Source organism: Pipistrellus hanaki, assembly GCF_964339955.1.
Source record: "Pipistrellus hanaki genome assembly, chromosome: 7".
In the NCBI taxonomy this organism is placed as follows: domain Eukaryota; kingdom Metazoa; phylum Chordata; class Mammalia; order Chiroptera; family Vespertilionidae; genus Pipistrellus; species Pipistrellus hanaki.
The window spans coordinates 54,311,721-54,328,156 of record NC_140509.1 but is presented as its reverse complement, the minus strand read 5'-3'; the positions used below and the strand labels follow the sequence as shown (position 1 = coordinate 54,328,156).

General features: G+C 40.4%; 1 protein-coding gene across 1 annotated transcript in view; it reads left to right on the top strand.

Moving 5' to 3' along the window:
- Positions 1-10,500: 10,500 nt before the first annotated feature.
- SNX3 (sorting nexin 3) overlaps positions 10,501-16,436 on the top strand; it is a 29,047-nt gene continuing 23,111 nt past the window's right edge. The window contains exon 1 of the mRNA XM_084889780.1: positions 10,501-10,921. Coding sequence (XP_084745906.1) covers positions 10,760-10,921 — 162 coding nt within the window. The 5' untranslated portion in view covers positions 10,501-10,759. The remainder of the gene's footprint in view (positions 10,922-16,436) is intronic.

Sequence of the window (16,436 nt, the reverse complement as noted above, 5' to 3'; positions counted from 1 at the left end):
AAAAAAAAAATTTCTTGTAGATCCTCAAGGGAGCTTAAAGATCTGATTTTTAACCCAGCAATTTGCATATTAAGACTCAACGATTCTGAGCAATAAAGTAACTTTCCCAAGGTAGCTAAGCTGCTACCCCTTCTTAAAATTAACTGAACAGTAATAGGGACTGAAAGCTTGTTTATTCAATGAGATAGTTCTTTAAGTGGCCCTTAAATCAGTTGTATATTTCGACGAAAAGTAAACCGAGCCATATAGAATTTTATTTTATTTTATTTTAAAGAAAGGTTTTATTTGTTTGTTTGTTTGTTTGTTTGTTTATTTTTATTGATTTTTTTACAGAGAGGAAGAGAGAGGGATAGAGAGTTAGAAACATCGATGAGAGAGAATCATGGATCAGCTGCCTGTTGCACACACCCTACTGGGGATGTGCCTGCAACCAAAGTACATGCTCTTGACTGGAATCGAACCTGGGACCTTTCAGTCCGCAGGCCAATGCTCTATCCACTGAGCAAAACCGGTGTCAGCGAGCCATATAGAATTTTAATTATCACTGAGTGATGGTCATAAGAGACGTAGTTTTGTTGGTTAGACCAGCGTTTTTCAACCGCTGTTCCGCGGCACATGTTGCCTGGTGTGCCATAGGTGCAGACAAGACAAGAATTTTATAATTTTTCACTATTTTGTTTACTTAATATTTCATAATAAAGTAATTATAAAATACTTTCTTTGTGTTTATTTGATTCCTATTCAAGAGAATTACTTTATATATAGTCAATATAGGCACAGAGTTAAATTTTTTAACATTTTCTAATGGTGGTGTGCCTCGTGATTTTTTTCATGAAACAAGTGTGCCTTTGCCCAAAAAAGGTTGAAAAACACTGGGTTAAACGCAGTGCATCTAAGCAATCAAATAAACTAAATATTTTTCAGTTCTACAGACTGCTTTTTCTGGGGAACTAAAGTTGGCCTAAAATGCAGCCAATCTTCAAAACTCAAAGATGGAATGATAAAACTATATGAACTCATTTGTTTACAAGTATTAGTACTTGTACCAGGGGCCTATCCTCAGAATTAGCCATGATTTGGCCTAGACCTCAAAGGAATAAGCTGAGTGTTGTGGTGTTGTGTTGTGTTGTGTTGTGTTTGTTTTCTAATGGGCATCTTGGGAAATTACTTGAATAATCTTTAAATCAAGATGAGTTTTATTTACCTAAGTTTACTAGTAACAGAGCAGTTCTCAATCTAGAATCTCTAGATGATAAAACCTGAATATCTTTATAGTCATGGGGCATATCTAATTCAAGATGGATTTATTACAAAGTTGAATGTCTTCTGCAAAAACTAAGACTGGATAAAACTAAGGGACCAGATGATAACAGTGTTGAGACCACTAATGTCTATACACACCAATTGTAAGGGCCCAATTTTCCCAGCATGTATCTCACTTAGGCCAAGAAATTCTCATCAACTTCAAAGGGAGAGATGGTCACCCACAGATCTGAGTTTGCAGTATCCAGGGCTTACTCAGCAGGAATGCATGCTATAATCTATGGTACCAGGCTTCATTTCTTTAGTTCAAATCAACTCAGCTGGATTTTGAAGCTTTAGTTCTTGGAAATAATCAATTGTCCCTTACAATATCAAATCCTCTTGGCTTTATTTCCCACAATGATTTTGTTGATTACCTAGGATAAGTATAGTTTAGATTTATAGATTGATATGCAAGACATGTAATATAGAGCTGTATGCTATACTACTATGTATCTTTATAGTATCAAATTATCAAAATTTATTCTGTAGGTAATTTGATGCATAGCAAAGAGAGAACTGTAGATTTAATTTCTTGTTTTGCTGTTCAAAGATGTTCTTAAAATATAATTCTGTTTACAAGTACTGTTTTTCACCTTTAATTTGATATTTTACTATGAGGTAAATTATCTTTTAATGTAATTAGCTTTATGTAATAATTATGATCTTGAAAGTCTGCAAAGTGATTAAAGGGCATTTTCTAAGAAATAGATTTCTGGATGCAAATTATGCAATTTTTCTGCTTATAGTTTTGGTGTTATCTAATTTATTATTATCATTATTATTATTACTACTATTAAATTCTTATTAATTGGCAGGTATAAAGATAGGCCTTTACAAATATTAGATGTAAGGTCAAAAATATTTTTAATCACAGATTTCAAAAGTTGACAAGTATATCCCTGTTATCTTCTTTTAAAAACCTTTATTAGGTCCTGCCAGCATGGCCCAGTGATTGAGCGTCGGCCTGTGAACCAGGAGGTCACGGTTCAATTCTGGATCAGAGCACATGCCCAGGTTGCAGGCTTAGGCTTGATCCCCAGTGTGGGGCATGCAGGAGGCAGCCTCTCATTATTGATGTTTCTATCTCTCTCTCCCTCTCCCTTTCTCTCCGAAATCAATAAAAATATATTCTAAAAAAATCACTTATTAGTTTTTACTCACTCTAGCATGTTATACACATCAGCACCTGTGCCCATTTAGCAAAGAATTTCAGTACAAATCACTCTGGATTGAATAGACATCTCTAAGAAGCATTACAATTGTTGCAATATTTTTAGAAACTGAAACGAGGAAATAAACAACTTCAGTAAAAGTGATTTAAATAACAAATAACATCTTTATAAACAGCTTATCTCCTTGAGAACAAAGAATAAACAAGGAGACAAGGGTTTTTTTTTTCCTTCCACTATTAAGGCAGATCACAATATGAGTGGGTGAAATGTCATGAATAATTGGAGAAAATCACAGAGTAATCTTCGACAAAAACATCTGATTTATTTAAATTGTCGCTGTTTGTCTTATTAGAACCTTTATTTAACCTTGTTATACACAATGCAGTATTTAAGCTGGTTTACCAAAAAAATGTACTTTGGAACTAACCATATCTTGAAAATTTTGACTTTTTCAAATGCAAGTTATGGCAATGTAAACTGGTGGCAGCTGTTTTACTTGAGACCTAATTAACTGACATTGCGTTAGACTGAAATGCCTGTGAAAACGAATGTTTTGAATCTGAAGCAATAGTGAATAAATCAAGGCTTTGAATAATAGATTTAAGCTCAGGTTTCTGGTCAAGAGGATCGTCAGGCTTCCCACTGTTACATCCATGTAGATATAACATTCATTCCATGTCTTCTACTCACAAACCTAGCTCAACACCACCAGGCATTCCTTATTCCAACATTCAAGGCCTCCTTTTGTGATTTTCCAATCATGGTTTTTTCTCTTTTTTTCTAGAGAAGATTATATCCCTATTAACTCCTATGTAGATTCTATGTATTTCAGGGCTTACCATTATGCCTGTCATTGTTCTAAATGCTATAAAAACATTAACTCTTTCAATACTTATAACCATGCTATGAAGTAGTATAGTCCCCACTGTATACATAAAGAAATGAAGGCACTGGCAGGTAAAGTAACTTTTCTAGGGTTAAGTAGATACTAAGGATTCTACCCATCTCCTCTACCAAGCCCTGATTAAATAGATTTGCTCATAGTATTAACTTCAACCCAGAAATACTTGTATAAATATAAAATTCTAGGCAAGAGATATTTAATGTAAATATAAGACATAACTGAATGGCAATATGTAAGACGTGCTAGTATTGTGCATAAGAGATAAGTGTGATCAGAGAAAATAGCCAATATGAAGATCTCTGTAGTCTAACGTTACCTAAAACCAAGATAAAGGGCAGATGGGAAAGAAGGTAAAAACATAGGACTCAATGTAGGTGAATAATAAGCTTAACTGGTTTGTAGAAGAGCTTACTTCCTTTATAAATACAACTGGAATCAAACCTGGTATTCCTGGACATGTATATCTCTGTGGCTAAGGTCTTGCACTAGAACATTAACACCAATCCACAGAGACCTGTCAGGCCCCTCATCTCCCAATAGAAGTTGTGGTGTTCTTTGCATGCTGACATCTTCCTCTGACCTGGCATCTCACAGACTTCCAGTCAGAGCAGTCCTCAGTTGCTTAGTGCAGTGCCTTCTTTGGGTCAAACCAGAGAAATAGGGGCAACTATTTCTCAAGTGCATTCATTTCTCTGCATTCCCACTGCTATTATCTTAGTTCTGCCAGAGTGATTTTTTCTAAACTAAAAATCAAATCACTTCCATTTTATGGTTTTCTTTAGAATGTCTTTAGATAATGTCCAGAATCAAAAATACGGACCATAATGCCCTTCATGCCTTGTCCCTTTGGCCTTAGTTCTATTTATATTATATTATATTATATTATATTATATTATATTATATTATATTATATTATATTATATTGATTTTTTACAGAGAGGAAGGGAGAGGGATAGAGAGTTAGAAACATCAATGAGAGAGAAACATCGACCAGCTACCTCCTGCACCCCCCTTACCGGGATGAGCCTGAAACCCAGATACATGCCCTTGACCCGAATCGAACCTGGAACCTTTCAGTCCGCAGGCCGATGCTCTATCCACTGAGCCAAACCAGTTTCGGCTGGCCTTAGTTCTTGACATAGTTTCCTTTTATTCTAATAGCACTAAACGAGGTGTAGCTCCTTCTTTCTTCTAGGCCTCTGCAAGTGTTCATCTCTAGCTCTGAAATGCACCTCCCACACACAGGCACACCCAAATCATAGACACCTTGCCTGTCAAATACCAGCTTCATGTCTCAGTTTTGTTGTCGTTTCCTTCTGGAATTTTCCCCTTCTGCCCCCAAGACTGGGCATGTGACTCTTATCACCCTCTGCTGACATGTCTGTATGACCAGACTAGAAGATCCTGGAAGCAAACACTGTTTACCACCATCCCTCTTCTCCGTGCTCCCTCCTCCCCCAGCACCTAGCACAGTGCCTGGCTTATTGTAGCTGCTCAGTACGTATTTGTCATATGAATGGCCAGAAGGGTCTAAGAGTCTTAAGGGGACATATCTGTTCATCTAAAGAGACCACATGATACCCTTGGTTCTGGAATGGATCCCCCCACTTTCCCACCAGTTAATCAATATATCTGGCATTCCTGAGATTCTCTAGATCCTTGTTACACAGTGTGGTCTGGAGACCAGCAGCACTGGAATTACCTGGAAATGCAAAATCTGAGTCCTCAACCTAGAATTTCTGGATTAGAATCTGCATTTTTACAAGGTTCTCAGGTAATTAATATGCATGATAATGTTTGAGAAACTCAGTGCTCTAGATAACATTAGTGATTCTTTACTCCAAAAGTTGGTAATCCATTTTCTTGAGAGAAAGAATACAAATGTCTGGTTGCCAGTGTTCTGGAAGCTGAGGACTTGCCTGAAACAATCTACTCTTTGTTAGAAATTTCCTTTCCTACCTCCCAAAGCCTTCCATTTTGATTTTTTGTTTCTTTAAATATATTTTTACTAATTTCACAGAAGAAGAGAGAGGGAGAGGGAGATAGAAACATCAATGATAAGAGAGAATTATTAATTGGTTGCCTCCTGCACACCCCCCATGGGGGATCGAGCCTGCAACCCTAGCATGTGCCCTTGAGCAGAATTGAACCCGGACCCATCAGTCTGCAGGCCAACGCTCTATCCACTGAGCCAAACCAGCTTGGGCCATTTTGAATTTTTAAATGTTAAATAATTTTAATTGCTTTTGAGAGAAGAGAGAGAGAGAGAGAGAGAGAGAGAGAGAGAGAGAGAGAGAGAGATCAATTTGTTGCTCCACTTATTTATGCATTCATTGGTTGATTCTTACATGTGCCCTTTGTATGTGCCCTGACTGGGGGCACAACTTTGATGTATCTGGATAATGTTCTAACCAACTGAGCTACCAGGCCAGGTGAAAGCCCTCCATTTTGTACAGCTCCTCAGAGCTCCTTTCTATTTGCTAGATGGAATGCTGCTAATTCATGAATCATTGGATAAAGCCATTTTGATCTTTAAATTTACTTAGTAGAAAATAGGAATGGCTTGTAAACATATTGAAAAGATGCTCAAACCTGGCCAGAGTGGTTCAATCAATTGAGAACTATTCTGTGCACAAGGGGTTGCTGGTTACATTCCTGGTCAAGGCACATGCCTGGGTCTTGGGTTCCATCCCCAGTCGGGGAGCCTGCAGAAGGCAACTGATTGATGTTTCTTTCTCACATCAATGTGTGTGTCTCTCTCTCCTTTCCTCTCTTTCAGCATGTCCTTGGGTAAGGATTAAAAAAGAAAAGGTGCTCAACTGTACTTATAAAAAAATATTAAAATAAGGTTGTGATTTAGAATATTAAAGATTAAAACATTTGTTAACACTTGGTGTTGGTGAAGCTATGGGCAAACAGGCACTTCCATCCTTTGCTGAACAGGGTGTAAATAGGTAAAACATGTACAGAAGGAAATTTTGCAATATTTCATAAATTCATATACCCTTTGGCCCAGTGATTCTATTTATAAATTTTTAAAAATATATATTTTATTGATTTTTTTTTTTACAGAGGAAGGGAGAGGAATAGAGAGCCAGAAATACTGATGAGAGAGGAACATCAACCAGCTGCCTCCTGCACACCCCCCAAAGGGGATGTGCCTGCAACCAAGGTACATGCCCCTGATTGGAATCGATCCTGGGACCTTTCAGTCTGCTGGCCGATGCTCTATCCATTGAGCCAAACCGGTTTCGGCTCTATTTATAAAATTTTATTCTACAAATTTAATCCCACATTTGGGATTATGTCATAGTCAAGGTTATTCTTGTAGCATTGTAACAGTCGAAAGGTTGAGGTCACCATATATATATTCTTCAGCAGAGGACAAGTTAAATTATGGCACGTCATGTAATGGAGTATTTTGGTGCTATACAAATGTGAGCCTATCTTCAAGATATTATTAAGGGAACTATGGTACATAAGTGTATCCTATGATACCATTTCTGTTGATATGTACAAGCACAGATGTTTTACATGCTAGACTTCTTCTGGAAGGATACAAAAACACACAAGAAACTGGTAACAAGGGAACTAGATGGCTAGCGATAGGGATAGAAGGTAGATTTTTTCAGTGAATACTCTAAGTGCATTTTCACTTCTGATTTGTTATTATGTGAAAAACATATAGAAAAGTGTTATATACTTTGCCTATTTTTCTGTGGGCTTGTTGCTTTACTTATCAATTTATGATCTCAATGAGATCAGAGAATTTCCACGTCTTACCCTTATCTCTTTAGTATCTAAAATTGAAAATATCTATAGGTCTTTAATAAATATTTGTTGATTCAGTAAGTGTTGTACTTTTGGGGAAATAGTCACGTAATTTTAAAGTAATATTTTTATTTCAACTGTTCTCAGTATTATTAGAAATGGTTGCTAATGATCTGGACAACTTTTCAGGTTAAGGGACAGAGCACTTAAAGTACATCGGGCCGAGCCAGCCAGTTGATTGAGCATCATCCCAAGCACCAAGAGGTCACCAGTCCCTTCCATTCCTGGTCAGGGCACATGATGGGTTGTGGGCTGAATTCCCAGTAGAAGGCATACAGGAGATAGCCGATCCATCTCTCTCTCTCTCTCTCTCTCTTTCTCTCTCTCTCTCTCTCTCTCTCTCTCTCTCTCTCTCTCTCTAAAATCAATAAAAACATATTAAAAAATAAAATAAAGTACATCAATTTTGCCCTGTGTCTCAATGGTTAGAGCATGTTTCCCTCCTCCTTTTCTTCCTCCTCCTCCTTCTCATCCACTCTCCCAAAATCAATGGAAAAAATATCCTCCGGTGAGGATTAACAAAATTAAAAAATAAAGTACATCAGTTTCTGAAAGAACATGAAAAATTCAGAAATAGTTATGGGGCTATAACATTAAGGGAGATAACTCTTCAGGCAGGGAAAGAAATTTATCCTTTACCTCAATGTTCAAAACCTGCATTTGGTAGAAATGAACTATGATATACTTGTTTTGTCTTGTTTTCATTTCTTATAAACATTTATCTGTGTTTCATTTCAAATGCTATAGAGATTTTTTTTGTCTTTTAAAATATATTTTTAATTGATAGTATTACAGTTATCTTTCATCCCCCCTCACTCTCTCCTCCCTATTTTTTTTTCTTTTTAATTTTTCAATCACAGTTGACATTCAATATTATATTCGTTTCAGGTGTACAGCATAGTGGTTATACATTTACATAACTGACAAGTGATCCCCTCCCATAAATCGTGCACCCACCCATTATAGTTATTACCATACTACTGACTATATTCCTTACCATTAGCTGTTTCCTAAAAGCAAAGTTTATTTTTGCTGTTTTTTCCCCATTGTAAAAGTAATCAGTGTTCATTATTAAAAATTTGAGCCCGGCTGGTTTGGCTCAGTGGATAGAGCGCCGGCCTGCAGTCTGAAGTATAGAGATGTTTGTCAGGTTTTTTAAAAATATATTTTATTGATTTTTTACAGAGAGAAAGAGAGAGGGACAGAGAGCTAGAAACATCGATGAGAGCGAAACAGTAATCAGCTGCCTCCTGCACCCCCTACCAGGGATGTGCCCGCAACCAAGGTACATGCCTTTAACCAGAATCAAACCTGAGACCTTTCAGTCTGCAGACCGTTGCTCTATCCACTAAGCTAAACCGGTTTTGGCAGTTTGTCAATTTTTTATTTAACTTACTGTGTTACTGGCGGGGACTTTGATTCTTCCCATCAACGCAGAAAAGATTTTAAGGTCAAGGAAAATGAAAATAAAGCAAAGTGGGATTTATTGAAGATATACGCCAAGCGAGCAGCAGCAGGCCAGTCAAGAGACCATGGCCCTGAACCCCTAGGTTATAAGGTTTAAACTAAAAAGATGTTACCAGAGAGAGGAGGAGACCTCAGTTCTTGTCTTCTCGAGGGAACAATTTCAAGCAAGAGACAAAAGTGTAGAAAAGCAAGCAAAGAATTTATTGACCATAGCAAAAATAGACATAGAAGAGTGAAACAAGGAAGGGCACAAAAGAAGCAACAGGAGCGCCTAGGCTGGGCTGCTTTGGCTCACTGGGAGGTCAGAGAAAAGGGGGAAAAGGAGCCTTAGAGTCAGGTTCAGGGGTTAGACCCGGATGGGCTGTGCTGTCGCTGCTTCCCTGGTTGCAAGCCTCACAGGGTCACTTGGAGGTTAGGGGATACATGTAGGGAGGAGGGAAGAGAAGGAGCTGTAGAAGGGAGGAATGGCAAGGGGTGTGCTTCCTGAAGGGAGAGCAGCACTGGGACCTTCATTTTCAGGGGTTTTAAAGGCTGGGTGGTTAGGGGAGGTCTTAAGGGCAGATCAATAGAATATTCTTCTGCTTTAGGCTGATGTCCCAAAATGAGATTTATTCTCTCAATCTGTCTGTCCTTGGGTGTGGATGGCAAATGGGACCTAATTGAATTTCTGTTATCTGTCTCCCTGAGTTGGAAAATTTAAACTATTTACCCTCTAGTTGGGGAAGAGTGCAAACTGTTAACTTTTTTTTTTTTTTTAATTGTTTAAAGTATTACCTAGCCGAAACCGGTTTGGCTCTGTGGGTAGGGCAACGGCCTTCAGACTGAAGGGTCCCGGGTTCGATTCCGGTCAAGGGCATGTGCCTTGATTGCAGTGCACTTCCCCAGTGGTGGGTGTACAGGAGGCGGCTGATGGATGGTTCTCTCTCATCGATGTTTCTAACTCTCTGTCCCTCTCTCTTCCTCTCTTAAAAGATCAATAAAATATATATTTTTTTAAAGTATTACGTATAGTAGTACATATATCTCTTCTCCCCTCCCCCCGCCTCCTCCCCCCCCCCCCCCCCCCCGCCCCTATCGACCTTCCCCCAGCCTCCTCTATCATTTAAGTGTCTTTGGTTTAGGGAAGATAGAATTGACAAAGTGGACAAAAACTGCTGTTTAACCATTTGTCTCAGCTTTCCCATTCCACTCCTGACATTTTCCTAGTTCCTTACTATCCTATAACTACTGGAATTGTGTGGGAACTGAAGAAGTTGCAGGTCACCCAAACATAGGGCATTCAAGGCAGGTTTCAGCCTCTCTACTGCAAGTTATTTTGTTTCTGAGAGCCCACAAGCCAAAAACGGTTTGATCTTAGTGCTATGATCTCAAGAGTTTTTGTTTGTTTATTCCACTCCTATTTTACAGCCTTCAATTTATCAAATCAGACACGTGTCTGGTGAAACTCTCGAAGGTGATGTCAAAGTCACTGAGGCATTTGCTAAGGGTTACAATCGGTGGGACAAGGTGAGGCGGTGGGTAGGCGGGCAGAGTTAGCGTTGGCAGCTGGGTTTCCATAGCCAGTAAACCACTCATGCCTCGTCCCGCAGCTCCCCAGGGCAAGGAGACCTTTTCCCGAGTTTCCCCCTCCGCTACGGGCCCAGGAGGCGCCGCCCCCGCTCCCCCGGGTCCGCAAACCCCGGCCGCATTCCCACGGCGACGCGCTCGCCCGGTGCATTGTGGGCGCTGTAGTCCTGCCGGGACCTGTTTCTGACTACAAGTCCCGTGACGCCGCTCCCCCTCCGCCTCCTCCGTCTGGTCCGCAGGCCCCTCCGCGGCCTCAGCAAGGCCTCCCCGGCCAGGCGCGGCGCATTCCGGCGAGTCAGCGGTCTCTTCCCGGAGCGCGAGAGGCGGAAGCCGGAGGGACTCGGGGAGGAGCTTCGCGCGCGGGGTGAACGCCTTCCTACGTGCTCGCTCGCCTCGCGACCGCTGCGCGCGAGCCCGGTGTCCCCGCGGCCAGGAGCGGCGGCGGCGGCGGCGGCGGAACGCGGCGGGGGCGGAGGTTGCCCGCGGAGGCGGCGGCGGCGGCTGCACCAGCGACATGGCGGAGACGGTGGCGGACACCCGGCGGCTGATCACCAAGCCGCAGAACCTGAATGACGCCTACGGGCCGCCCAGCAACTTCCTAGAGATCGATGTGAGCAACCCGCAGACGGTGGGGGTCGGCCGAGGCCGCTTCACCACCTATGAGATCAGGGTCAAGGTGAGGCCGCCTGTCTACCCCTGCTCCCGGCGAGACCCTTCCTGCCCCGTCGGGTCGCCCCCTGCCGACCCGGGAGCGCATCCCCTCGGCCCGCCCCGGCCGGGATCCCCAGGCCGGGGTCCCCGGGCTGACTCGGCGGGGCTGCCCTGTCCGCGGGCGGGGTCTGCGGCCCGGCTCCCCGGAGGGCCGGCCGGGCTGGGGGCTGCAGCGGCAGCTGAGCCCGGCGCCGGCGCTGGGAGAAGGTGGTGCCTGGAGATCGGGACGGGGGTTGGGCTCCGCTTGCCCCTCCAGCAGCTGATCGGGGAGTGCCATTTGAGTTGGAAAGGGGTAGATGTTTCGAGAACACAGCCTTTCGGAAAGGGGGAGGTAGATGTGACTGAGATAGGGGGTTTTGCGCAAAGTTGAAACCCTCCCTGTTTTTTTTTTTTTTTTTCCCTTGGACATTTTTTCCCCCCCAGCAGTGGCCGAGCCAAGCTGGTTGGTTGCTTTGGGCTTTTCCCAAGCCGCCAGACTAAGCTCGGTTCTTTTGAACAGAACCTAAACGGAGTTCACAAAAGTCTGACCAGTTTGGTGCGGCTGAGCCAGGTGAGAGGGGTGTGATTGGAAGTGATAGTGACCTTAGCGGTCAGGGCCGCCGTGGTCCGGGGTGAGGGTGGGGAGTGCCGCCTACCTCACAATCAGGAACCAGGACGCGCCAACGAAAGCCTGTCCAGTTAGCGATGAGGTTTGCACTTCATTGAATGAATGAATCAGCTGAAGTCGAAACACATAACTTCATGACCAGTATTTCTTGGCAATAAGCAATTCTGATGATTTGAACGATGCCAATTGAGAAGAATGCTTCACTTTCTGTAGTTCCTGCTCACGTATGGAAGTATCTTTAAAAATTAGCTACATAAAATGAATCCGGCTGTTAAAGATGACAACAACAACAAGTTATTTTGTTAAAAATTAAGCATAAGAAGAATTTAGCTTTAGAGTAATCAAACTATACATAACAAGTTACTGTTAACATTTAAATGGAATAATGTCTTCTTTGACTTACCTACTTTTTGTGTGGTTAAAAAACACACATGAAATTTATTATCTTAACCGTTTTTAAGTTCACAGTTCTGTAGTGTTAAATATATTCACATTGTTGTGAAACTTAGGCACTTTTAAGAAATGACTTCTTACGTAGTTTTGCTAAATTAAATATCATCAAACTTTAAGGTATGAAACTAACAATTTAATGACACAAGCTACTCATACCTCCCTACAGATATGTAAAATGTGACCATAAGCAGTCATGTTATAGTGAAACTGTAAATCCAGGCTCCAATTTACCTAGGGAAGTACATTGCCACCTGAGCCTACCGAAAAAGGGAGGTCTTTTAAAAAAAATTTTTTTTTTTAACTTTTGGAATTACTTTGGATTGTCTTAAGTATGTGGCCTATTGTTCACCAAAACGAACTTCCTCTTTTACCCTTATTCACCAAGCATGCTTTCCTTTCTTTCTTTTGCTGAAACAGAACTTGGTATTCCTGTTTCTAAACTTCCATAGCTAGTACTTCCTGTCACACAACTGAAGTGGAATCTCCTGCCTACACTTCCTCCATTTAATGACTGAGTTTATCTTGCTGAGAGCATTACATTAAGTAGACTCTAGCCTGATAACTTACCTATTTAAAAAATATATCTGATACTTGGTTGCCAAATAGCTGATGTGACACTTAAAAATAAGTTGTGCTTTATGATGTGGTCATTTGCATTTTAAAGGCAATAATCTTAAGAATGATTACTAAGTTATAGAATTAACAAAGTGTACACATACACAGGTTTGTACTATCTAAAACAGTATGTTGTATGTTAATGATGGTTACAGTCATAAATGCAAGTGCTCTATAAGAAAATGTCATTGAGTTTCTAACGCTTATAAAATGCCATTGGTGCCCTAGCCAGTTTGGTTCAGTGGATAGAGCGTCGGCCTGTGGACTGAAGGGTCCCAGGTTCCATTCCTGTCAAAGGCACATGCCCAGGTTTCAGGCTCTATCCCGGCGTTCAGGAATCAGCCAATCAATCAATGATTCTCTCATCATTGATATTTGTAGCTCTCTCTCCCTCTCCCTTCCTCTCTGAAATCAATAAAAAAATTTATTAAATAAGTAAAATGCCATTGTTGTTTCTCATAATACCCTGTTTCCCTGAAAATTAGACAGTGTCTTATATTAATTTTTTCTTCCAAAGTTGCGCTAGGTCTTATTTTCGGAGGATGTCTTAATTTCGGGGAAACACAGTATGTAATGTTACTTAATACTCAGGATACCATGTAGTAAGATATTAGTCTTATTTTAAGCAGCATATGGCTTTTGAGAACAAGTACAGTCTTGTATTAAGGCATATGGCCAGTGAAATGAACAGATAAATCATTTTGTAATGACTTTTATTACTACTTTTCTACACTATTGCTGCTCACCTTAGTCCCTACTACCTGCCTTTTGCTATTAAATTTGCCATGTGGCAAACCATTTTATGTTTCAGAGTTTGGGCCCTTCAACCATATTATAGTTACTCTTTAATTCTGGTCTTGAGAAAAATGTTCAGTTTTATAGAATCTGATTGAAATTACTCTAATTCACAGAGTAATTTTATCAGGATGGTGGCACTTTAGAATGCAAGTTTCCCAATCTCCATTTATCTTTTGGTTTGAGGATAGTGTTTAAGACTATTAGGATCCCTTGATTAGTATCTTTGGGCTTTTGAAAATAATTGGTGGTGGTAATGTTTTTAAAAATTGTTCTAATGGGTAGGTACAGCAGAGAGCCCCATAAATGATTAAAGTTTAGGAAAGCTCAGGGTATAGAATTATTTTGGCATATTAAAGAGAAGGCTTAAGGGAAAATTCAGTCATTGTTTATGAAGTTTGTGCTATAATGTTACTTTAATTTTCTGGAGATTAAGATCTTTTGTACCTAGAGACAACTGTTTCGAACAGGAATGAAGTTAAGGATCTTTCTTGAGCTCTGAGTTCAAAGACTTGATTTATTATTTACTAGCTGAGTAGAATACAAAATTTAAACTCTACTTCCCTTGGTAGAATAGGTGTCCTAATAATAGTGTCTATCTCATAGGATTAAGTGAGATAATGCACATAAATCCCGTTAGCACAGTGACTGGTACATAGTCACTCAAATGTTACCTCTCTCTCTCTCTCTCTCTCTCTCTCTCTCTCTCTCTCTCTCTCTCTCTTTAACAGAGATGAAGAGAGAGGGATCGAGAGTTAGAAACATCGATGAGAGAATCATCCATCAGCTGCCTCTTGCACACCCCCTACTGGGAATGTGCCCGCAACCAAGGTACATGCCCTTGACCAGAATCGAACCCAGGACCTTTTAGTTCGCAGGCCAACACTCTATCCACTGAGCCAAACCGGTTTCGGCACCTCTTTCTCTTTTAAAAAATATAGGTTTCCATTTTACAGTACCATTTGTATATTTCATTGTGGTTCATTCCTTAAAGTCAAGTCTCCAAAAGGTTACCTCTTTCTAAATACAGATATTTCCTAAAAGTCAGTAATCAGCATGGCCCTGAGGTAGCTCACTTGGTTAGAGCAAGCATGTCTAACTCAAAGGCTAACACAGGCCAAATAAACAAAGTTTAAGTTTATGTGGGCCCCCAAGAAACAAAAGCTTCAATTTTCATAGAAACATAGGTTTATTTCGATAGAGACATGCTGAATACAAAGGGCTAAAATAAATGAGTAATCGTTAACATAAAATAATAGAACATTTGAATAAAAATTAATATTTTTTCTTGAACATTAACTTACCAGACTCTGAATAACTGCACAAATTAATAAGAGTAACACAACTAAACCTATTTTTCTTGTTCTATGAAAGCAAAATATTTCCTGTTGGGCATACCAAATAAATCAGTTCAAGATTAATGATGCAGCAGTCAGCTAGCTGCTAAAGTATTTGCTGCTGGTATTAGTGGAGAGAAATGGTGCACCTGTGCATAAGGCGCAAAAGGGAAAAGAAGCTCATACCACAAGGACTGGAATGAAAAAGCAAACAAGCTATAGGGGACAGGGACAGGGCTGGAAATAACTTTAGAAAAGCCAAACAGAGACACCAGTGACAAAATCAAAGTCTAAAACCAAAGAATTGGAAAGTAATTATTCCAGTATTATTTGACACAAAGAGCTTTTATAAAAATTATCTGAAGTCTTCCTAAGATTTTCTGGTAAGATATAATGATCTCACTTATTTTGGTGACTCAAATTACATACTCCATCAGTTAATGTCACAAACTAAAATGCTGGTCCAAAGTAAAAATGCCCACATAATTTTAAACAGTCACTGAAGGAAAAAAAAAAAAAAGTTAATTATCTACTTTCAGTACTTCTTACATTCCCATAATATACCACTATCAGATATGCCATTTCTTCATGCTTGCTTCCTTTCTCTATTCAACAATATTAATTCTCAGGAAAGGATCAAAATTCATTCACATTTTAAGATTAACAAAACAAAAAAAGATGAACAAAACTAATTAGAGCTCAACTTTATTTCTTTGAAATCTAGTGAACATTCTCAAAACTCTGAAATTTCAGATATCAGCAAAGAAAAGAATTAGGAGATGATCAGAATGTTGCTAAAGCTACACCTTAAAAAAAGCCGATCCCCATCACTGAGTAGTTGGTATTGTGGGAAAACAAAGAACAGTGTGTTTTTCCTTTCTTCACATGGCTGCCCAGCTACACTAAATTTTCCAACTGATTACTATAACCGTGTTGCATTCATTTCCCTGATAATAGAGGAACAAGATATTATGACATGCTAGCGGCCCAGTGCATGAATTTATGCACCAGAGGGGTCCCTCAGCCTGGCCTGTGGGATTGGGCCAAAACTGGCTCTTTGACATCCCCCAAGGGGTCCCCAAATTGTGAGAGTGCGCAAGCCAGGCTGAGGGGACCCACTTGTGCATGATCCGGGCTGGGGATCCCTGGGAGGGCTCCAGGGCATGTTCAGCCCATCTCACTCAGTCCCGATGTGCCGGACCCCAGCAGCAAGCTAACCTACCAGTCTGAGTGTTTGCCTTCTGGTGGTCGACTGGTTGACTGCCCCCTGATAGACAGTGCAGGTCATAGGGAGCTGTTGAGCATCCTTAGCCTTCATTAGCATATTATGCTTTGATTGATTCAACAGACGACCTGGCACTTAGCATATTAAGCTTTTATTATTATAGGATAGAGTCTCAAAGCCTTCCCTCCTTGTGTCTAGTTCTTAGTATCTCAGTATCTCACTCTTGTCTTGCCTTGCCTTGCCATTATTGGTTATCTTCAGGTGGAAACAGAAGTATGTATAAATTTTATCACCAATAAATCAACTAATAGCAAGTGTTGGCAAGGATATGAAGAAAAGGGGACCCTTGTACACTGTTGATTGGGAATGCTGCTTGGTGCAGTCACTGTGGAAAGCAGTATGGAGTTACCTCAGAAAATTAAAAATTGAATTGCCATATGACTTAATG